General features: G+C 51.1%; 6 protein-coding genes across 6 annotated transcripts; 3 read left to right on the top strand and 3 right to left on the bottom strand.

Annotated features, from left to right (window-relative positions):
* Window positions 1-1,685: 1,685 nt before the first annotated feature.
* GT037_007950 (amino-acid permease inda1) lies at window positions 1,686-3,519 on the top strand (the record flags this gene model as incomplete). Its single annotated transcript, XM_038932997.1, has 2 exons — window positions 1,686-1,977; window positions 2,030-3,519. 2 exons carry the CDS (start codon window positions 1,686-1,688, stop codon window positions 3,517-3,519), a joined length of 1,782 nt encoding a protein of 593 aa, XP_038784498.1.
* Window positions 3,520-4,982: 1,463 nt separating this feature from the next.
* On the bottom strand, window positions 4,983-5,888 carry GT037_007949 (aldo keto reductase; the record flags this gene model as incomplete). Its single annotated transcript, XM_038932996.1, has 2 exons — window positions 4,983-5,318; window positions 5,370-5,888. 2 exons carry the CDS (start codon window positions 5,886-5,888, stop codon window positions 4,983-4,985), a joined length of 855 nt encoding a protein of 284 aa, XP_038784497.1.
* Window positions 5,889-9,006: 3,118 nt separating this feature from the next.
* On the top strand, window positions 9,007-13,607 carry GT037_007948 (nucleotidylyl transferase; the record flags this gene model as incomplete). The annotated part of the gene is made up of 6 exons (XM_038932995.1): window positions 9,007-9,576; window positions 9,772-9,815; window positions 9,869-10,001; window positions 10,050-10,946; window positions 11,539-11,886; window positions 11,943-13,607. The coding sequence occupies 6 exons, from the start codon at window positions 9,007-9,009 to the stop codon at window positions 13,605-13,607; spliced, it is 3,657 nt and encodes a 1,218-aa protein (XP_038784496.1).
* A 1,322-nt stretch (window positions 13,608-14,929) lies between these two features.
* On the top strand, window positions 14,930-17,075 carry GT037_007947 (uncharacterized protein; the record flags this gene model as incomplete). Its single annotated transcript, XM_038932994.1, has 3 exons — window positions 14,930-15,116; window positions 15,161-15,710; window positions 16,400-17,075. The coding sequence occupies 3 exons, from the start codon at window positions 14,930-14,932 to the stop codon at window positions 17,073-17,075; spliced, it is 1,413 nt and encodes a 470-aa protein (XP_038784495.1).
* A 920-nt stretch (window positions 17,076-17,995) lies between these two features.
* Window positions 17,996-21,922, bottom strand: GT037_007946 (zn2 cys6 dna-binding protein; the record flags this gene model as incomplete). The annotated part of the gene is made up of 5 exons (XM_038932993.1): window positions 17,996-18,404; window positions 18,454-18,674; window positions 18,772-18,963; window positions 19,639-21,325; window positions 21,390-21,922. 5 exons carry the CDS (start codon window positions 21,920-21,922, stop codon window positions 17,996-17,998), a joined length of 3,042 nt encoding a protein of 1,013 aa, XP_038784494.1.
* A 369-nt stretch (window positions 21,923-22,291) lies between these two features.
* GT037_007945 (uncharacterized protein) lies at window positions 22,292-22,661 on the bottom strand (the record flags this gene model as incomplete). The annotated part of the gene is made up of 2 exons (XM_038932992.1): window positions 22,292-22,372; window positions 22,419-22,661. The coding sequence occupies 2 exons, from the start codon at window positions 22,659-22,661 to the stop codon at window positions 22,292-22,294; spliced, it is 324 nt and encodes a 107-aa protein (XP_038784493.1).
* Window positions 22,662-22,969: the final 308 nt, after the last annotated feature.

The raw sequence follows: 22,969 nt of genomic DNA, 5'->3' as shown, positions 1-22,969 counted from the left end.
ATGCAGAAAAGGTACAAGGGTTGAGTATAACACATATGTATATTGATTCGCAATGAGCGAAGTTGTGTTCTTACATGACGATAGTGTGCGGGGCGTACTGCTGGTGTACGTCCTCTCTAAAGCTGGGTCGGTCGACAGGCATAACACACCCAAGTCAAAGGAGATTGCGGCGCCGTGTTGGTGCGATCCTTTCGTCGTAATGCGCGTCCTCAAGAGTTCAGCGTTCAAACACCAAGCGATGTTTAGGCTTTGTACCTGCATCGGATGAACACGAGGTTAGATTGTGAAGCATTGGAATACTTGGTAGCCCCTGCATATGGCAGGATGCATTCATAAGGGCCGTCAGAGGGGTCATCAAGCGATATGGATCGGGAAGACGTAATATGATTTACCCGTCTTTACCGACGCGACGCGATCATGGAGGTTTCCATACGGCCGCGCGTGATGGGTACACATAATGGGACAGTAAGCTAATGGCTAGGCTGATTTGCGAGCTGCAGGCTGCAGGGTGGCCAGATATCCATGTCGACCATCGCGTCGCCATTCAGACGGTAGAGCGGAGCATTTGCTAGGGTGCTGGTTTCGTAGACGTTCCAGGCCGGAAGCGAGCTCGTGACGGAGCATGAAGGGGCAGTGCCTAAAGCAGCATGTCGAACTATGCGCCAATGCTGCGGCAGCGGGACGGGTCAACGGGTGCTGTGAAAGGTCGAGTCCGAAGTCGTGCCGGTCGTAGTCACGATACAGAAGCTCGAAAAGTCAAGCAATGCAGCAAGGAGCATCTGAAGAATGCGATGGGGGTATTGAAAGGGTGGTTGGGGACGTTGGAAGCCTTGGGCGTGGGGTTGGTGGCATGTCTTGCGCGCACATGCCGCAACAGTACTGGTGGCTTGGAGATAAGGGCGGTCCGTGCACCGTTGGACTTGGGGAAGTTGCGCAAGCGCCACCAGGACTCGACACCGAGGTCGCCGTCGAATGTAGCGCCGGCAACCAGCGCCTAAAGACGTTACTTGGTCCGACACGCGAGACGCAAATCTGGAGTGGTGTAGAATAGAGTTAAGTGACCGAGAGTGACATTTGGTCTGCGGTATTTAGGGCTGTTGGACCTGTGGCGGTTCGTCGGTGTCTGCCGCTTCCAAGAGTGGAGGCGGAAAGAGCGAACTCAGCGAAGAAGGAGCGAATGTGCGACATTGTGCCGTCGATAAGGGATGTCAGTCACTTCGCCGTGCTCCGTGCAAACATCTCAGCAGTCCAGGCACATCGTTCGATGGTATTGTCACCAATAGTCACATCACTTCTGCACGACTCTGCCCTTGGACAGGCTCAGTGTATGTACTGAACCCATAGATGCGCCACGCCGCGATAACGTCGCTCCCACGCCTAGGCCAAATCCAGATGCACCCCGGCCGCTACACATCCTAGTCGATAGTCCCTACCCGGCACTCTGGAAAGGACACTGACCCTGGGCGCCTCAGTTCCGTAGTTGAGCTCGCGCGCCTCAAGAATAGGTCTAAGCCCAAGTAGCCTGTTCGTCAGCATCGCACTCATATCCCGCCCCTGCGCCCATCGCACAGGAAAAAGCAGATACCTCCAACGGCTGCACTGCAGCGACACCAACCGACGTGCAGAACAGCTGCAAATTACACTCTTTTTCGTCGCCTGTTATCGCGCCGTTGCGCCTAGCCACCATGACGATAGACGACGACATGTACGGCACCGAGAAGAGTTTTGGGAGAGCCTCGCAAGGGTCCGACTACTATGGCGAATCATCACGGTACCAGGATGGACTGGGTAGGAGGGTTATCGAGAGCTTCAAACGGGACCCGAATTTTGCCATGACGATGACGCCGAAGGGAAGCTTAGGCGCCGACGGGAACGTCTTCGATCCAGAGGCCGCAGCAGCGAATACTGCAAACTCACCACTTGCGCGGAGACTAAAAGGTCGTCATCTGCAGATGATAGCAATCGGTGGTTCCATAGGTATGGTTTGGCATGCATCTAATAAGCGGGGTCCGCCGACTGACTTTCCCAGGTACCGGTCTATTCGTCGGCTCAGGGCAAGCACTAGCAAACGGTGGTCCAGCATCGCTCGTCATCTGCTACTGCCTTGTAGGTGTCATGCTGTACACTACCGTCCACGCACTTGGCGAGATGGCAGTGCTCTTTCCCGTCGCCGGTTCCTTCTCGGCATACTCGACACGCTTCTTGGATCCTGCATGGGGCTTCGCCATGGGTTGGAACTATGCACTTCAATGGCTTGTCGTACTACCACTGGAAATCGTCGCTGCTACTTTCACAATCGAATATTGGAATGGTGACAAGGTCAACAACAACGCCTGGGTCGCCGTCTTCCTGGTCTTGATCGTTGTCATCAATTTGTTTGGTATCAAAGGATATGGTGAAGCCGAGTTCGTCTTTGCCATTATCAAGATCACCGCGGTTATCGGCTTCATCATCCTTGGTATCATCATCAACATAGGCGGAGGTCCAGACGGAGGCTATATTGGTGGCATGTATTGGCGCGACCCAGGTCCTTTCAACAATGGTTTCAAGGGCTTATGCAGTGTTTTTGTCAACGCCGCATTCGCCTTCTCTGGAACTGAGCTTGTTGGTCTCGCTGCAGCGGAAACGGCCAATCCGCGCAAGTCTCTTCCCACTGCCGTCAAGCAGGTTTTCTGGCGCATCTCGTTGTTCTACATTGTCTCCCTAACCATCGTCGGACTGCTAGTGCCCTACGATGACAAGCGACTGCTCCAAGACAAGAACGATGCCGACGCTGTTGCCTCACCGTTCGTCATCGCCATCCAGAACGCAGGCATTCAGGGGCTGCCCTCTGTCTTCAACGCCGTCATCATGATTGCTGTTCTCTCAGTCGGCAACTCCTCCATCTACGGTTCTTCGCGCACGCTCGCTGCACTGGCTGAGCAGAATCAAGCCCCCAGGATCTTCGCCTACATCGACCGCCAGGGTCGTCCCCTTGTTTCCATTGCCTTTGCCTCGGCTCTTGGTCTTCTCGCTTTCCTAGCCGGTGCGGACCGCAGGCTACAAGATGCTGCATTCAACTGGCTACTTGCCTTGTCTGCACTCTCGGCTGTCTTCACTTGGCTCTCGATCTGTCTCGCGCATATCCGCTTCCGTCAGGGATGGAAGGTGCAGGGACATACCCTTGATGAGCTTGCCTTCCGCTCTCAACCTGGTCTTATCGGATCTTATGTCGGCCTCATCCTCAACATCCTCGTTCTCATTGCACAGTTCTACGTTTCCGTCGCTCCAATCGACATGGCTGTTTTGTCCACGTCACAACGTCTCCAACGCTTCTTCAGCGTCTACCTCGCACTACCAGTCACTCTGGCCTTCTACTTCCCTTACAAGTTCTGGTTCCGCACCTCAGTCGTTCGCTCGCACAACATGGATCTCGTGACCGGCATCCGTGAGCTGAACATCCAGGTGTTGATCGAAGAGGAACGTGAAGAAAAGAAGAAGTGGCCCAGGTGGAAGAAGGTATACAAGTTCTTTTGCTGATAGGCACCCTCTTGCAGCATTCTCTTTTGTCGTGTTCTTTTAGCGATGGCGCTACGTGTTCTTCTTTTCGCGGTGTTCCTTTGTGATACCAGGCGGCATTCCACTAGGCATTGCGCAGCCTTGCGACTTGTATTCACCTGCCTCATATATGTTTACTGCTGGTTGGTATTAATAGACGCAGCATAGTGCTGTCGTGCACACTGTAGGATTTTGAGAATAGAAGACGAGCTTCATACTGCACATCGGCCTATGTGACGCTTTTTCTCCATGCAACTACCACCAGGTTGGGTTTGGGGTCGCGCTGTTGTTTCTCAAGAGCCCCACTGCCGCCATTCGAACAACTACCCCCACTGCCCCACTACAGCCAACCAGAAAAGTCTGCGCCCATCGCACCTTCCCCCACACTCATCGCTCCTTCCTTAAACGCCACACAATATATTGCTTCCAAATTTTGATTTCGTATCGGTTTTGTAGTGTAGCGGTTATCACTCCGGATTCTGATCTCAAAATCAGTGTCTTCCGGCAACCCCGGTTCGGTAAGAGACTCAGCCCCCAGTCAATTCTGGTCATCTGCTAATAGTAATTCAGATTCCGGGCAAGACCTTCTAGAACTATCTTTTTGCTGTGATGTTCGATTCCGGGCAAGTTCTCTCTTTTCACTTTTCGTAACTCTTTTTGCTTATGATCGAATGCGGGTACTTCGCCAATAGTCCAATGATGTCTCAAGGTGATAGAGTGATGTTGGAACTTTTTTCTCGTGGAGTTTGGGCCACGCGAAAGTCGGACGAATGCAGATTGTTTAGTGCTTACTCTTTTTACCACACCCTCGCGTGCTGTACGATTTCTTTGCACTCCGTCGTATGTGTGTAGGTACGTAGATGGATTGGTTTCTAACATGGGATTAGTCCATGGCTACGACGTGTCGCTGTCCAGTATCCTGAACAGATTCACATGATTATGACTGGCGAACAAATCACCGCTAGGCCTTTTCAAATAGCTGATCTCCGAGTGTGCTTGGGTTTACGTTGGAAATAGACCCCTTGCTTCGACTGGTGCTAGTAGTGCTAGTGGTGCTAGTGGTGCTAGTGGTGCTCACAGTTGTCGTAAAATGGAATGTACCGACAGTTGTCGTCGATAGTGTTGTCAAACTTCGCCAGAAAGAGACAATCACGTCTGGGAATATCCAGTCAATGCACGCCTGTCGGTGTGTATCATAGAGCTGTACACACAAACAAATGAGCTAGCTACGTGACAGAGTGACCAAAAATGACCACCGACTATGAGCAAAACGGCAACTCATTTCATAACTAGTGCACTCGAATTCGGATAGGTGTAAAGTCGATAGATACGCGCTCACCGTCGTACACAGCGGTTCGCTTTTGTTTGCAGATGCACTCGCTACGTCTCTTGACTATTTGTTCACCTACACTTCTGTGCAATATGTGCAAGTTCTTGATGGTACTTCAAGCATTGGTTACTGCCTGAACAATAGCGCCCTTGGCTCCTTGGTCCAGACCGTCCAGTTTAGCCATGTCCTCCTTGTCGAGTTCAAAACTGTAAAGATCTACGTTCCCAACGATGCGAGATGGGGTGTCACTCTTGGGAAGAGGAACGAAACCCTTTTGTAGACTCCATCGGATAAGAACCTGGTTTGGTTCCTTGCTGTGCTTCTTGGCAATGCTAGCGACAGTTTCGTCGTTTGCTTTCTCGTTACGGACGATCGGGCAGTAGGCCTCGACAACGATGCTCTTGGATTTGCAGTAGTCGACAACCTCGCGCTGTTGGCACCAGGGGTGGAGCTAGTTGATTCTGTTAGTTCGGTTGCGCAACGGATTTCGAGTGCGACAAACCTCAATCTGGTTGACAGCAGGTAGGCTGGCCTTGCTATCAATGGAAGCAATCTCATCGATGTGTTGGATGCCGTAGTTACTAACGCCAATGTCTCGCACTATGCCCTTTTCCTGCGCCTGCTTCAGAGCGAGCCACATCAACTTTCTAGCCTCTTTTCCTCCGTTGGGGCTGTGAATGAGGAACAGGTCTGCATAACCATCCTTCCCGGCAAGCTTCTCAACACTGTCCGCGATCTTCTTGTATGTAGACTCGACATCCTCGCCAGGGCTCAGAATCTTGGAAGTGATGTATACATCCTTTCGAGGAAGCCCGCTTTCAGCAAGCGCTTGGCCGACTTGCTCCTCATTCGCGTAGTACTGGGCTGTATCGATATGGCGGTACCCTGCTTCGAAGGCCTTTTTGCAGGAAGCAACACAAACGTCCTTAGGGGATTGGTAGACCCCAAAACCTATTTGTGGAATCTTGTACTGCGATTTCGGCAAGCTCAAAGTTGAGTTGATGCTCAGAGTGCTGGACATGGTGGATAGCGGGGTAGCAATAACGGATGAATACTTGAGTGTGGTTGTCAGCGATGAACGAATGCTGGTGTGTCGAAGAGCAGAGTGTGTCAAATTGAAGAATCTAGAAGGAAAGAGCATACCGTGATGTTGGGGGGATTTGAGCTGCCGTCAACCCTCCTTAGGTAGCTCTAGACACATAATGCAGAAGCTCCTGCAGTCGTGATGTCACTGCTTGCAGCCCATAGTTCGAGAGTGGGTCCAAGGACGATGTGGGGCTCCAAGAACATTACATTGACGGGTAGTTATGGCTTGTTACTATCAATGAGCGAAATCGAAACAGCGATTGATAAATGTGCTGGGGCGCGTGCGTTCAAGGGTCGAAAGACCGTCCGACGCGTTCTTCTTGCGCGACTGCGAGCAGCTGTTCGCGCTAAGACCTGCCACCCCACAAATACCGGCCCCCCTCCACAGTCATCCTTAAGATCCGTGCTGAACTCTCTCACAAACCCCTCCATCCGGTACTCCAAGCGGACGATAAGGTGCACAAAATTAAAATTCCCTCTTCTTATCAAGCTCTGTTATGTATCACTTGAAGGGGCTAATGTCAATTCGATGATCAGAGAGATGGTCAACGTGTCTATATATCGAGCAGTCCACTAAAACAAACTCGAAGAGATATGACGCTGCTCCAGGTGGGTTAACTTCGCTCAAGCTGTATGAGTCCTTAGCCGAAGAGGAACTCCGCTCTTTACGTATGGCTGCCGAGATGCATACACCACTCAGCTGCCTATATCTCACCTCACACCACGTTGTTATCCGGACAGCTCAGACAACTCGAAGTTCTACCAACACATGCTGCTTTCTCCGAACATCGGTCATGCACGACATATGCGCATACTTCTTGCAGCGTGGTTACTTGCTATTGGTCTGCCTCTTTGCTGTCTGTATACGTAAATCATTTGATACCCCGCCATGCATGCTGAGTTTTCTCCAGCTCTACCTTTCTCTGCCGTCATTGCATGAAGCAGTTGTTCATGGCAACACGAGGAGATCACGAGGAAAACCCACACGACTTCGCAGTTTTTAAGGGCGTTGCAAGGTTGCACTGGTTGTACAGGTCGTACAAACAGTTCGCAGCCGGAGAAGAATGGTTCGCGGTCCTTTTTCTATGCGCCTTTGACAGCGATTATCGCATCTACTGCATGAAACAGCGGTGTGAGAAAAGTACGCCATTAAAAGACGAGATAACTCTTCTTCAGTGAAGTCGGTCAATTTTCGCCTTCATTGTCCTGTAGACGTGTTGACGTCTCGAAGTGGAAATCAGGAACAAACGGGACCATTGTGACAACATTGCGTCAATGGCGCATAGATCCAGGCAGCTAGATCGGTAAGCGCCCTTCTTGATGGTCGTCTGATTAGCATTCTCATGTTCGTATATTAGGTCTTACATTCCGCCTGTCCAGACCCTAGTATGTTCGAGACGAAAACACTCAACGAATGGAAGTGTATAGCACTCACACTGGTACAGGCCAAGAAGAAGCACGTCTATATATGGCATTGTGTGAGTGGGCGCCTCACGATATCCCACGACCGAATTCTGACTGTAAAGTGTTACTGTGGAAAGTCGAGCATTCCTATCTCCTCCGCAGGTTGTCCAGGGTGTGGATATGGAAGATGTGCGTACTGCACAACGACGAGAGTACAAGTGCGAGCATCTGCCGCTAAATCTCAGTTGCAAAAGGCAGATAGTCCGGCTCTTTCCATACGAGCGCTGTCACGCCCTTCGGGTTACAGACCTTTGTCCAGTTCCAATGCATATAAAATTTGGGTTAAGCCCCCGGCACCCGATATGGATATACATCCATGTAACCAACAAGCTTTCGACACGAATACAGTTGTATGCAGTGGCGCACCTCTGCAACAGATTGTGTCAGGTGCCGAGTTATGCGAAGAGAGACGGGTGAGTTCACATGCAATCACCAAATGCAACTCACCTTGTGATTTTTGTGTTTGCTTCCTAACGCGTGTGTAGCTTTGATACGACGGCTTGTATGGGCGAGAAAATAGGAGGGCTGTGGAAATATATCAAAAGTAGCTACGATCTCTCTGAACAAAACTATCTTTTGGAACTCATTCCCAAATTCGTCCTCAAAGTCTCGATCCAAGGACTCGCGTACTCGATTCCGCGAAGAATTCCCACATACATAGCTACTACTGTGAGTTGAAACGCGCTGTCTTCGTCAAATTTACCAGTGAGACGCCCGGTGGTCTAGCCTCATGATTTCCAACAAGCTCGAGTGCCCCCGCTCATCGGTGAAGGTTTGCCTTACGGAACTTTTATCTCCAGATCATGATTCGCAAGGCAAACAACGATTGCGGGCTGCCGTCAAGAACTCGGGATGTAGATGCCCAACGTCCTTCATATGCAAGTGAGATTCGGCTATCCCCGGAGCCCAACGCCACGGATCCGATCGCAAAGCTGCCCCTCATTGGGACTATGTTACACAGAATCGAATTTGAGGAGATGCAATGCAGAAGATGGCCACCTCGACTTCTACATGGCTTGTCCTCTCAAATTTGCCTTGCCGGCAGAATTCAAAGGCTGATATCAAATGTAGCGAGTGATTCGACAAGTGCAACGGCACCCACTCACCTAAATGCAAAAGAAGGCAAGAACGAAAGCCTCGTGAGAGCCTCACAATACAGCGAAATTTGCAGCAAGCTACGTGTCTCGAGTCGGCTATAGCGAGAAGCTCACGCATGCACTCGCCCACCGCCGTATGATCATGACCCAGTGGAACGAATATGACCCATTGTATCCAAGATACGGAGATAATACGTGGCAGAATGTCGTGGGCTCATCCCTTGGATCTCAAGCGCTCGAGTACATATACTGACTCTCGACCGCTTTCTATGGGAACTTGGGTACCGGTTTCGCGCTCCGCACCTTTTGTTGTATCAACAGTGTCAAGGAACATGCGATTAGTGGACCTTAGCATGCACATAATATCCTCAACGCCGGCTCTTCCAGATGATACATGAACAGAGTTCTGATGAGCATGGTGCTCCAAGCAGGACCGCATGCGAGTACGTATCTTTACACTGCAAAGCATTTTGACCTAAGAGCTTCACTAAAATGCGAAGAAATCCCGCGTTTCCAGGAGAAATAGTGCCAAACAACCAATTCCCGTTTTTTTCCTTTGCAAAGCGGTGGAGTGATATCTATGACGAAGCTTCGACTCCTGATGAAGACCTTTCATATGTGGAGGAATTACGACTTTTGCCATTGGAACCTAAGCGCGAAAGTGTTGAGCTTTTCTTGCGTCCATATGAAGACGACTTCGTCTCGCCAACCCTAGAAACCATTATCCGTCTGTACGGGAGTGTCAGGAAGGCCGACCTTGACGAGCAGACTAAGGAAACCATTTGGCTGGATGATCGAACGTATAGCGCTTACCATCCAAACTCATCTCAACCACCTCCTACCCGAATACTTTACAACGATGGATCAGGTTCTCCACCGAATCCTCTCATTTCAGACGATCAAACTCAAGGCAGGACTCACAACAATCCTGCTACGACCACCCCTCAGATTACCATAGGAGACAAGCATGCAGAAAGCGCTTCAACCCGGTATTCTCCTAGTTCGAGACGCCCTAATGTTCCAGTGAAAGCAAGGGCGTTGTACAATCTACTCCGGAAAGAGGTAATCATTCCTCAAACTATTCGAGCATTTTGGTTTTCATGTGCGGATGTTGATAAACTTGTACCTGAATATGTCTTCATCACAATATTCGTTGATTTGGTGCTTTTTTGGTCTTTGAGGAAAAGGCCTTGCTTACTTGCCCGATACCTGTTGGGAGCTCGCACTCAGTGAATCATAACTGACCAACCATATCAGCGATTCAAACTCAAGAATCTGCCAGATTCAGACCGGCGCCTTATGTGAGTACCGCTTGGTAGAAAAGAACTTCAAGCTTATTGACGTCGGGATATAGATTTATACTAAATCCGGATGGTTACGACTTTGTTGCGCTTACAGAGACAGCGCCATACCATCAACACAGAGCCCTCAAGGACATCATAGCTAAATATCACGCTTTCTGTCCTTCGATGGGAGTCAGTCTTTCCGTAAGACACTATTCGTCCAAGTCAATTAGCATACTAATGATTCACTAGACCAAGGGTAAGCCTTCCTACCAACTTGACTTTCACTTGCCCTTTTTCGCGATGCGAACGGATACAATCCATGCAAACTACAGAAGCTTTAAACCGCACCGAGAGTGGGTTGATTTGTCGTTCATTGCCCGAGTTTTACCTGAAACAACCAAAGTCGGCGAGCTGGGCCTTTACCCTGCACAAATTTCTTTTACAATATGTGGTACCAGTGTCAAACACTATGTCGCTTATGGTTTTGAGGACAATGAATTCGATCCTGACCGGGAGTTTGGCGACGACGAGTTTTCACTCGATGGCTTCCACGCCGATCAGATGACCATGGGAAAAGAAGACGCAAACCATCCAATCTGGGATCCACGAGAGTACTTCCTGTTAGTCTTGAAGCATCGGGTGAGGCAGATACGCAAGGAGTGGGAAAGAGTGGTGTGGAACTTGTACGAAGCTTCGGACGTTCGAATTTCTCACTCTCTAAGATGGCATCATCGTATGCTTGACGTCCTCCGTATCCTGTTGCCGATTCTCGATAACACCATGGATACTTGGGAGAGATTTCTCGCGGCCAATGGAGACCATAGCTATCTCCGTGACTCCACTGCGAAATCTGATGCATCAAAATTTGGAAAGATGCTCCACAGCATTAACAAAGAGTTTGAGGAACTGCAAAAGCTCTATAGAGTCTTGTCACGCCTTCAGGATCAATGCGAAAAGGAGGAAGCCTCTACCGGGGCTCGAATGATGCAGCAGAACAACTATATCGCAGTCCTGATGCTTCAATTCATTGGCCCGCTCAGTCTTGTTACATCTTTCTTCTCGATGGAGGAACCTGTTGTGGAGTTCAAGCGTAACCTGGTTTCCTTCATCTGGTTTTACTTGGTCTTGATACTGTTGATTTATGCTGTAAGGTTCGTTGGGGAAGGACACATGTACCGACCTCAGTGGTGTGAAACTATTGCGAGAAGGGCGAAGCGGATATGGAGAGATGTTCGTGACATAACCACGAGAACCACAGCAGGTGGGACTGTCCTGCAGCGAAGGCGGACACACGAGTGGTACAAGTTGGATTAGTCGACTCAATACTCATCGATCACGTATCGCAGTAGTCTTGTGATATGCTGTATGGAAAGGTCTTAGTTGAGATAGATGAAGGCAAAAATGCCATTGGTTGAAGAATGATGACAGCGCTTACCCCGCCCAAAACATGACTTACACGAGAAGGCGGATGGTGGAGCGAATCAGTAAGCTACCCCACGATACGTGCGCCTCCAAGATAATGCATACCTTTATCTCATTGATCGTAGTTGATGATGTGCATGAAGCGGACCAATTGTGGAGAAACACGACAGTCCAAGATTTGTTGCCTGCTCGACGTGGCAGTCTGCTCTCTTATGATGAGGCTGAAGAGCATCACCGGTGAGCATTTCAGGCTGTCTGTGCCATAAGGTTCAATTCAGTCTGATTCATTGCTCAGTACCGCACTGTATTCTGACAGTCGCACCTTAAGCGCATGTCCATTAGTGTCATCTTGAGGCCTTCGTCAACAAAGAACATAGCCAGCGATCAACTGAGAATGGATGCGCTCGAGCAGTCTCTTGGTTCCTTGGATCTCAGTGTCCCGATTCCCGATGTCAAGAACGCGGAAGTGCTTGCCAACCCGCTCGATGTGTACCGTACCTACCTGGCCCAGGTACTAGCAGATGCTGTAGGTTGTGACATCGATGTAGCCTACAAATCCATCCAATGGCCGAACAACATATTCAATGGAGATCTGGCAGTCATACTTCCGAAGCTTCGGCCTGGTGCTAAAGCTGATGAAGTGGCTGTTGAGCTCATGAACAAGGTACGTACCTTCCATTCTTGACCCTGTATACCATCGAAATCGCTAAGCAAGCCTAGTTTCCAAGTGATCATTCACTCTTCCTCCTTCCGTTCCTAGAAGGAGTTCACTTTCGTGTTTTCGTCAAGCCAGATTCGCTGTCCCGTTTTCTCTTGCCGTACATCTCGAGTCGAAGACATGGATACGGATCGATCCCATCTTCTGCTAGCACGGAAGGCGTACACAAGAAACTCGTGGTCGAGCTCTCATCTCCGAATATCACCAGCGAGTTTCAGGGGAAGCATCTACGAAGCACCATTGTTGGCGCATTTGTCGGCCGGCTGCACGAGCTGATGGGATGGGACGTGACGCGCGTCAACTATCTCGGAGACTGGGGTAAGCCGATCGCTTTACTGTACGTTGGGTGGTCAAAGTACGGCTCAGAAGAGGCATACGAGGCAGATCCTATCGGTCACCTTCTGGAGGTCTACCATAAGATAGAAGAGGACTTTAAGCCAGAACAGGCTGCGAGTAAGCAAGCGCGCGACGAAGTAGCGAAGGAAGGTGAAGACAAGGGAGAGGCACAGGTCGAGATCGAAAGCAAGGGCATCTTTGCGGAACGCAACGAAGCATTCAAGAAGCTTGAGGAGGGCGACGAAGAACTCGTGGCGTTTTGGAAGCGAGTGAGAGACGTCAACATCGACAATTACACCAAGTTCTACGAGAGACTAGGCGTGCGCTTCGATGAGTACTCGGGCGAGTCGCAGATCAGTTCCGATACCATGGTCGAGGTCGAACAGATGTTGAAAGAGAAGGGAATATCAGAGGAGAGTGGAGGTTCTCAGATTATCCACATGCAGAACCTAGGTGCGAAGTCTGGTACAGCCATCATCCGCGATCGCTCCGGTAGCAGCACCTATCTCCTCCGAGACCTCGCTGCCGTCCTCGAACGGTCGAGAAAATATTCGTTCGACAAGATGATATACGTGGTGGCCAGTGACAACAGTGTGCATTTCACGCAGCTCATCAAGGTTTTGGAAGCACTTGATATGAAAGAGCTCGCCAGCAAGCTACACCACGTCAAGTTCAGTGAGGTATCGAAGATGGCTGCGACGCTTGGGAGAGGGTATAAGCCACAGGGCATACTGGATGCATGTGAGGAGGCGATGACAGCTTTCTCGGAAGCTGATGCTGAGAAGCTTGAAATGATTGGCGGTCCCGACGATACCAAAGAAGGGTTGGCGACATCTGCACTGCTTGTGCAAGAGCTCTCGACCCGTCTAACCACCACACACGCCTTCGACACGAGCACAATGGCTTCCTTCAAGCTCGGAACAGGACCGGACTTGCAGTACTGGCTGGCCAAACTCCGTCTGCTACTGAAAGGTGTCGAATCTGCAGCTGGACTGTCAGAAGAAGACTATGAGGCATTGGCTGAAGAAGACCCAGCCAATCTCTTGCGCGTTTTGGCTCAGTATCCCGAGGTTGTCAATGCAACATATCACTCTCTCGAGTCGGCTGGTGTCGTTACGTATCTCTCTAGTGTGACTGACCAACTTGCCGAGTGCTTCGCGGAAAATGAAGATGAAGATGCTGAGGGTGACAAAGATGCCAAGGTGACTCCTGGGTTTGCTGCATTGTATGAAGCGACTGCAGTCGTCTTGGAGAATGGCATGAAGCTGCTGGGACTGGCTCCGATTGCGCAGTCGCTACCTGAGAGGGCGGATACACCTGTGATGGGTTGAACAGTCGTTTCTTTGCAAGTACCCAAATTGTCTATAAGCGGGATTTGGTTTTGAATAGGCGTGTTGAAGCAGCCATTGATATCGTTGGCCTCGAGCCTGCTTCCTGAAGCGTTTTGGAAGGCAGTCCGCTACTGCTCTTCCACACTATAACGCCATAACGAATAATGACTAGTGTTTCTCAATGATGTTTCGTGAGATGAAGGTCCACTCTGTGGGCTCCCTAGTGCTGGTGGGGTAGTGTCTTTCGAACTTTGTCCGGCAAACTTTTCATGTTCTTTGGCCGGCTCGTTTGTCGTTCAATTTTGGTGCTCGATGATATAATGTTAACAATCGCCTCTCTTTCCATCCAAGTCCGATATGGTCTAGTGGCTAGGATTTGCCGCTCTCATTCGCAGAGTCAGTTCACTGTACAGTGCCGGCAAGGCCCGGGTTCGATTCCCGGTGTCGGAAAACGATATTTTTGCCTGTTTGACGGGCTTAAAATGCATGTTCTTTTTGCCCACTGCTCTCAAAGGAAAATCTTGGAGATGGACACGACCTGGAGAGTTGGGAAACAACACGCCCACGCTCTCCGCCTCAACAAAAATCCAGGCTTCAGCGTCAGTCTGCCGTTCCTTTCTTCTCTATACTGGTTTTCCTTTCGCACTCCCTCACACGTAAGTCTAGATGCTTGGTGACGCTTGCGAACCCTGTGGGAAATTAGAAAAGGACCGTATCTCATCACATCTGCCTCGCGCTTTCGCTGGAAAAAGAGAAGAAAGACGTCTTCTGCCCCCCGGCCATGCGAGCAGTAAATCAGCCGCAAGCTGAACCATGTCCAATCGAGCAATCATCCATGCGGCACCGCCTAATTTAACATGTTCTTTCCTTCTGCTACATGATGACTGCCTCGCCAGGTGCATCAAGTAAGCCAAGCACTTGGCCTTGGAAATCAAGCTTTGGGTGAACTCACCTCCGCATTTCAGATATCGCATCGCATCAACGACGTTCTCGGATCTCGAATGATCCTTCTGCTTTGCCATCTTTTCATAATGTGTTTGTCACGATGAGTCTGCGAGCTTCCAGCCACCCGCATGCCCCTGAGTTTAGTAGCGCGTTTCGCCGCCGCCCGTATTTGCTGATGCATCATCACATACCAGGCACGTAACGGTCGCGATTCGTCGCCTGAACACTGCAAGCGATGGTGGCGTCTGCTCGGGTAAGATAATGTAGTATTGACTGCGGGCTGCGTGATAGGCAGGAAATGATGTATAACTTTAAGCCCAGTCTGCCGTAACAGCAGCACTGCATCTCTCCAAGTCCATCCTCATCACACTTTCAATATGCGTCCTTCCACTTATGCTGCGTTGTTCGCCGGTACTGCCATTGCGCAAGAGTCTGCGACAATCTTCAACCTCTTCCAGTTCGATAGCACCCTCACCGTGCTTGGTTCCGATGCCAGCGCAACAACCTACCAGAACAGCTGTCCTTCAGACAATGCGGGTATCTCTGCAGTTCCGACCGATATGCGTATGTTGCAAAGGGTTGTCGGAAGATTGTGCTGACACCTGCAGTAAACACGGATGACCCGTCTGCGCCTGATTCGACTCCGATGCCCACACCCGCGCCTCGCATGCGCCGTCAGGACGATGCTTCCAGCGATGATTATTCCCTCTGCGAACCTTACACCATCATACAAGGTTCTGAGACATATGAGATGCACCTCACAGACCCGAGTCCAGGCGCATGGACTGTAGACATCGCCTGCAGTTGGCAAGGTGCGATGACAACAGCTGACCTAACCTGTGATGCCACCAATCGCGGAAGCATCCCAGGTCTCAGTACCACCGAGACGAAGAGTGTTTTGTCGGCAAGCGAGCTACAAGATATGGAAGCTTACCAGGTGGTGGCTTTGGTGACTGCAAGTGGTGCGTCTTCGTCGGGATCAGCTTCAGCGACTCAAACTTCAGCATCTACTGGCTCAGGGACAGGAGCGACATCACCTTCAAGGTCTGGATCTGGTACCGCTGCAACGAGCACTGGTCTTGCACCTGCTGGATCAATCCCAAATGTGATGGCCCTGGTCGGAGGTTCCATTGGTGTTTTTGCTGCAGCCATAGCTTTGTGAGCTTGTTGCAATTAGTCTTTAGTATGTTGAGCCGCATTTAGGTGTACTTTTCGGTAGGCGATGGCACCATCGTGGTGTTCTTTTGTGGTCCGAATAATCGTCATTTTTATTACGCGCTCTCAATTCTCATCGCTTCGTGTTTATCTCTCCATGTCAAACCTTCATCTCGTTTTCCTTTTAGTCAGGGTCTGTCCATACTGGCGGATCCATGGTGAGCGTGGAAGCAGCAATCCACATCGCGCCTGCACGTGATCACGTGTTATGCAAGACGCGACGTTGCGTCGGCTGTCGACTATTGTTTCCGCTAACCCCACATTCAAACAACACATCGTTTGTTGAATTGTGACATATATCGACGTCTTGCGCTCGGCCCTGCGATCACGACTCTTTATCTCACCTTCTTTGTAGCGCCCTTGCCTGTAACCCACGCCACATTTCAACATATCCCACCCAATCTTGGGACCTGACTATCAACAAACACAACATCAAACATGGCAGTCGCTATGCCTAGTTTTTCAGCAACTACCCCAAACCCAAAGTCGCGACTACTGGAATCATTTACACGACATGTCTCTGCGCCTGTGAGTCCATTGGCGCTCGAATCCCGTCGACCAAGTGAAGGAAACTTCGGCGCCAGTCACCATCATACCTTGCCATCTCCAAAGTTATTACGGACAGCTTCAAGATCTAAGCATGATCTCCTGGGTGAACTATCTTGGGCTCAGTCGCTTGCAGCTTTCCTGCGTCGCGATCGAGACAACTGGCGCACACTCGCCCTCAAGCAAGAACAGGACCTCAAGGCCGCACATCAAGACCTCGAAGACCAAGCTCGCAGCATCTTGAAGATGGAACAAGAGTCGGCTAAACTCAGGTTCCGCCATGAGGAGGACACGATAGCTGGGAGGCAACTCTATTCGCGCTTCCATGTACTCATCTCCAAGCATGACAAGCTTGTGGATCAATTCAACGATGCCATGCGTACCGTCGCTCGCCTTAAGAAGAGTGACCGAACTAAGGGCAAGGTACAACAGCGTAATCTGAGATTGAAGGCTACACTGCAACGTTACACATCTCAAGTTACCTCGGCTGCTACTCAAGCGGCTGCAGACACAGAGTCCACTCTAAGGGAAGCACTCGCTTTGGCTAATGAGCGAATTGAGGAGCTGGAGACAAAGGGCGAGGCGATGCTTGATGCCTTGGAGAGGCGCAATGATAGCTGTGACAGTGATGATGAAGAAGAGTTGGAGCGAGGAGATGTCGAAGCAGAGCTCTTGGGAGCTGAAGTGGCATTCCGCGGTGTTCTCGAAGACGAATCTTTCAAGGAGCAGAAAGAGATTTGGCTGAATCTGTTGAACGATTGAGAGAAAGCAAGATTAAGAGCATGCGTTAGTGTGCAAGCGTATTGGAGGGGTGATGTACGATGACGCGCATTCTATTGCTTTCGACTGTTTCCGATCAGCCATCAGAAGTAGTACCAGTGTACAATAGATCATGCCACTAGAGGTGAACTGGATAATGCCATCATAACACCTTCGCAATTGCAGCACTAGATTACACCTTGCACTGCAGAGGCGAACAGGTATAGCCAGCGTGGGAAGATACTGATTGTCATTCGTGTAAGTAGCCGAATCATCATCAGCAATCAGTCGTTCATTGCTCCCGATATTCAGTCACTGAGTTCTAATGATGCAAGATATTGTACAAGAGACATGCATTTTGTGAGGCGCTCTGGGCAATCGGTTCTGAATGAGACGAGATGTTGTAGGAGGCTGGGAGTCCGTTAGACAGAATTTTGACGTCATCCATGACGCGCTAAGCCCAAGATAGGGGATATATTTGGATCCGACACGTTCGAAGCACATCCTGTAGGTACGCGATGCAGCCATGACGTCGTAGAGCGCAGTGTCAAAATGCAGTCATGTCCAGGAAATCACATAGTGAGACATGATAAACGTCCAATCGATAAGTACAACTTCGCTACTCTAATGCAGCCAGATTCTAAGAAGCGCCAGCAGCATGATGTTCAAAAGGAAACTTTGGTACAAAACTCCATGATCCTCCACACCCGCTCGGAAAGATTTTCGACACACCAGAACTATAACATAGGAAACAAATGCCAGGAAAACAAAAACGATATTGATCCGCCCAGAACCTAAAATCAACGCGAACGTATATGCAGTTCTAGCATGTAGATAAGATGAGAGGCATATCGCGAGTGCGACCTAAATCCACCCAAACTGTGAGCTGTGAGGGAACCCATCCCCATGCAGCACTCGCATATTCAGCGCGATCCTCTTGGAGAGTATTGTTGCTGTTCTGGGTATCGCGGTGGTTGTTCCATCTCATGCATATGACGCTCTTCTCGGCCACGTGTACGATCCTCAGAGCGGCGCGAAGAATGATGGCGTCCCTGTCGGGAAGATCGCCGTGCGTTCTGATCATTCCAAAGAGATTCCCCGTGGGGTCGAGTTTGGCCAGGTTGCGCATTTCGTTGCTCGGAGTGGAAGTATGCTCGTTCGGCAGCTTGGACAGGCGCCTCCTTTGGTTGTGCAACTCCGGTTCGGAGTGATTCCTCGTCGTCAAATGGGGAACGAGGGGCGTAGTGAGGTCCCATTGACTTTGGCTTGCCCGCTTTTTTCCACTCCCTGAACTCTCTGATACTGATACCGGAGCAAACAATTTCTGTGTTGCTAGGTCGTGTTAGACTCGACAATCAATAGAAGTTTCTGCTCGACTTACATGATAATGACGGCGAGGACCATTACTACCCAGCTCAGGCCACATGTTACCCCTACGCAAGACTTCATGTTGGCCTGGAACGTTAAGCCAGCAACTCCACTCCAGAACACCACCTCGAGACAGGCGATAATCGCGTGCGCCTTGTAGCTGTGCCAACGCTGGAAACGGGGAACGTGTTCCGAAAGTATGAGGTAGGCGAGCAGGATGAGGGATTTAGCACCCTAGACGCAAGCGTTAGCAACCAAATCGACAGCTAAATCCTGCCTGTGAAATATCCTAGATACCCAATAACATCCAGATACCGAGAACACGACGTACCATTCCCAATGCGATTGTGCTTGATCTTGAACGCGGAATATTTTTTACAAAGAGACGAGGAACCGTAAGGCCGACAGCGGCAGTGACGAGTACGACTTGAGCAATGTGAATTTGTAACTTGAAGCGGCTACTGAAGAGAGGCAAGTCGAGGATTCTTGAGATTCTCATCTTGGATATGGACGCGAGTGGTAACTTTGGATCTGATCAATTGTTTGTGGAAATCGTATCGTAGATTGGTTCTGGCGTGGCTGATTGGAGCTGGAGGCTTGATCTTCGATGCTGTGCGACTGTGGAGAAGGATACATCGTGGAATATAATATACATTTTCTCTACGCTTCTTACATGCATCACCGCGTAAGTCTGTATGCTCCGCCGTGTCGAACGCGTTGTTGCATTTCTTCTTGGCGTGGTGAGTGCGAGTACGGCACAATACGAGTGCGAGTGCGAACTACAGACATAGAACGTGATAGGCGCGGGACTTGCCAAGCCGTTGCGGGATATGCCGTCTTTCAGCCCTACCAGCCTTACCCCTGTCTCAGCCCTGTGTGCCAAACGTTCAAGGTTAGACTTGCGAGTAATTGGGCTCAGAACAGCGGATAGAAGATTAAGCCTTTTCTCTTGTTTGCGCTCGAGCCCTCCTGAACCCTCTCGCTGGAACTTTGCCGGGTTTCCGGTAGGAGAAGAGTAAGCATGGTTTGAAATACAACTATTCAAAGCCAATCATCGAACAGGATCAGCATGTAACAGTGCCCAGTCGCATGCTCAGCTCGCACTCGCTCTCACGTATGAAGGGGCTTATTCCTCAGATTTGTTTCTCAAAGATATTTGTAGTGGTCAATTCGGCCCTGTTGGCTGTGGTCCATGTACATGAGGGTTTCCAGGCATATTCGGAACGCCTTCGGGGCCAACCATAGTCCCAATGTCCGCCCAATTCCACTCGTGAATATTGTTAATCGTAAAATCCATGAACTGCATTTGCGTCGTTCTATCGAACCGGGCATTAGGGTGCATGGCAGGGCCCATGTAGGCCTGGTCAGGGTATATACGGCCTGGCATCGGATCCGCGTACATGTAAGTACCTACGCCGGGCGGAGACTGATGGTACATGTGTGGCACAGCATCCGGCTGCGATAGTTGCTGCGGCGGAAGGGAACTCTGGGGTGCGGTGTCGTGGGTCTCGAGTTCCGGCTCTGCAAATCTGACAGGCGAAGCTAGAGAGTCAGCCATGGAATGTAGTTCTGGAACCAGGGATGCGAATTTCTCAATGGTTCCAGGCATGTAGGGATTCCGCCTATGCCGCTGTGCCAGATCTGCAAGCTGAGACAACAGAATGCGGGATTCTGACATGTCTGTGCCTCCGAGCTTATTCAAGCACACAAGATCAAGTACTAGCACTGAGCTTGATGCGAGCATATACCATACGTCACAAGAGTAGACGGAATCGAATTTGCCAAAAGATTCAAGTTTGAGCAATGCCTTGGCCAGCGATCGGCCAGACTCAGAGCAAGCTTCCGCCATGGCTGTGAGTGCGGAGTTTGTAGTGTCATGACCGCTCTTGGCCAGACTGGAAGCGCGTGCAAGCAGGGCTGAGCGACACAAGACGATGGTTGTATAGTGATATACGGAGTGTATCATCAACAGCGGCCGTTGCATAGCAGGAGGTGAAGCGTCTATAACTTGGTAGTGTAGATGCCTGGGTAACGTCTCCTTCCATCGGACCAGGTCGCGTAGCACACCCGCGGCGGGCGACAAGGGGCCAACATAGGATTCATCGTTGGCGTTGGACTTGACGGTCTTGGGCGCGCGACACGTTGACCCGAGCAGCATGAACAAGCGGGTCGAGCATGCGGACAGGTCAGGGGGTCCGCCAATTATTTTCTCGTTGGGACTGCTAATCTTTGCGCCCGGGTTCTCGATGGCACTCGGACGGTCATAGGAGGACACCTGCATCGTCTCAAAGGCATATAAAGTCCACCATAGAATCTTGCGCACCTCCCTAGCCAGAGGTGTTTGGCCAGCGTTGACTTTGTCCTGATTCAGTCCAATGGCATATGCAATACGAACAGCGGTGCCCGTCAGGTTCCAGCAAGCATCCCGATGGTTTGTGTTGTGGAGGTGTATGGCGGCCAATAACAGGGCTTGTATGGCTGTGATGCTGGAAGTGAAGATGACGACGGGAAGAAGTGTTTGTGTCCTTTGCCACCATAGCCGCTCCTGGTCTTCTGGGAAGGGAATGCGCGCAACGCGACGGGCGAGCAACAGCACACAGGTGAAGCTGCATAGCCAGGCGGGATCGGCATTCCTGGGGTTGACCAACCACGCCTCGTAGGCCTCGCGGAACGAAGGCTCGTGCAGGACTGGGAAGTCTGGGTGTATGTGTTCGAAGAAGGCGCGTATCAGCACTTCGAGGTTTGGCCTGTCGCTGGGGTTCAAGTGTCGGGCCTGGACGGCGCCAGAGCCGTGGGTGGCACTCGATGGCGCGGTGGGATTCGACGGATTGCGCTGGTCGTCGCTGCCTGTTGGCGACGATGCCTGGGCTGCGTTCTTGCCAAAGCTACATGTTGGCGCGGAGAGTCAGTATGCGCCTCAGGTAAAGATGATGCAGGGCCGGTACTGACAGAACAAACTCGCGCAGAGCGCCTCTTCCGACCAGCGTCCGCAGCTTGATGTGGAAGGAGAGCGAGCTGCCAGGGCCGATGAACTGCACCTGCCCTTGCTGGTCGGGCAGCAGCGACACGGTGTCGTCTCCCTCGCCCTCGCCACTGTCGTCTTGGTCGCCATGCGCGTCGTTGGCGGCCGAGTCTGGCAGCGGGATGCCATGCGACGTCGCAAGCTGTCGCAACGCCTCAGTGCTGGACACGTCTGCCTCTGGAAGCAGCCCCTTGACCAGCGCCTCGAGCAGCGCCAGACGGGTGCCCAGGCCTTCGACACTCCCATACAGTCTCTTCTTGCGCGGCTGCGTCGTCAGGCACTCGATGTTGTGCACAATGCAGTAGCGACAGGCGTCCTGGCCAGGCTCCTTCCGGCACTTTTGCTTGCGCGACTTGCATTTGTCGCAGCTCGTTTCGGTGCGCTTCCGCTTATCCAGCGGTACTCGGCGCGAGCTGCTCGCATGGCTGCTACTCGCGGGTGCGGGTGTGGAGGCGGACATGGGCGTGGGCGGGTAGGTGCGGCGGAATTTCAAGGCGCAGGGAGAAGAAGCATGGCGCACACGTTGCGAGAGCGCTGCGAGCACATTGAGACGCTCTTTGTGCCGGTGGATGATGGGACTGCGATTGCGCCCCAACTACTTTGCCATGGTGAATGCAGGGCTCTCTGCGCTATCGTCGTTATGTCCGTTCCTTCGGTAATTGAGGCTGCCGTCTCCTCTCCGGTGGGCCCAAGCTCGACGAATAGCCATGGGTCAATGACCATCTCAGATGCACAACACCATCTACCCCTCGCTGCCTACCCGCTTCTGTACCACCTCCCCTCTGTCTCTTCTTCTCCTTGCTCGACACCACCCGTGGCCAAACGTCCGTCAAGCGAGGACAACTTCGAACCCATCTTGGCACGCGCGGCGCGTCGTCGGTCCTGCCCAGGCCGCCATACTAGGGTACCTCTGTTAACCTGACCCAAGAATCTTGTCTTTCACCAACGAGACTCACCAAACCAGTATCGTTTGGCTCACCAGCCAGGTATAGTCCCATTGTTCCATAAGCATGACTCGATAATACAATCCAGAGCAACCAACCGCCATCGCACTGAATCGATCTAGCACATGCTCGGCGTTCTAGCCAGTCGAGAGACCCACATAGTACCCATTCAAAGACGACTAAGACAGCAGTCTTTTGTCGCAACTCCATCTTCAGCTGCCATCTTGCCCGCACTGGTACGAGGAACACTTCCATGTTGCTGATAAGACTTAGAGCACCTGTGACATACTCAGTATATTGCATCACACCCTTTGACTGCTGTGTATCCGCTTTCTCAGAACATCAGCACGTAGAGACGTGGACTGCAGGCACAATCATGTAGATCAGCGCATTGACGACCAGGCCTCCAGCGATGACCCAGAATCGACAGCACGGAGTCTCATAGCGAAGATCTTCTTCAGCTCCATGGATGCGACTGTCTTAGCCAGTCCGCTAGTCGTCAAACAGCAGACAGAAACTACGTCGCAAGTGTAGATGGCATCCACTAAAGTTGCTAAGGAGAC

Source organism: Alternaria burnsii, assembly GCF_013036055.1.
Source record: "Alternaria burnsii strain CBS107.38 chromosome Unknown 693, whole genome shotgun sequence".
NCBI lineage: Eukaryota > Fungi > Ascomycota > Dothideomycetes > Pleosporales > Pleosporaceae > Alternaria > Alternaria burnsii.
This window is presented reverse-complemented; position numbering and strand designations above follow the sequence as displayed.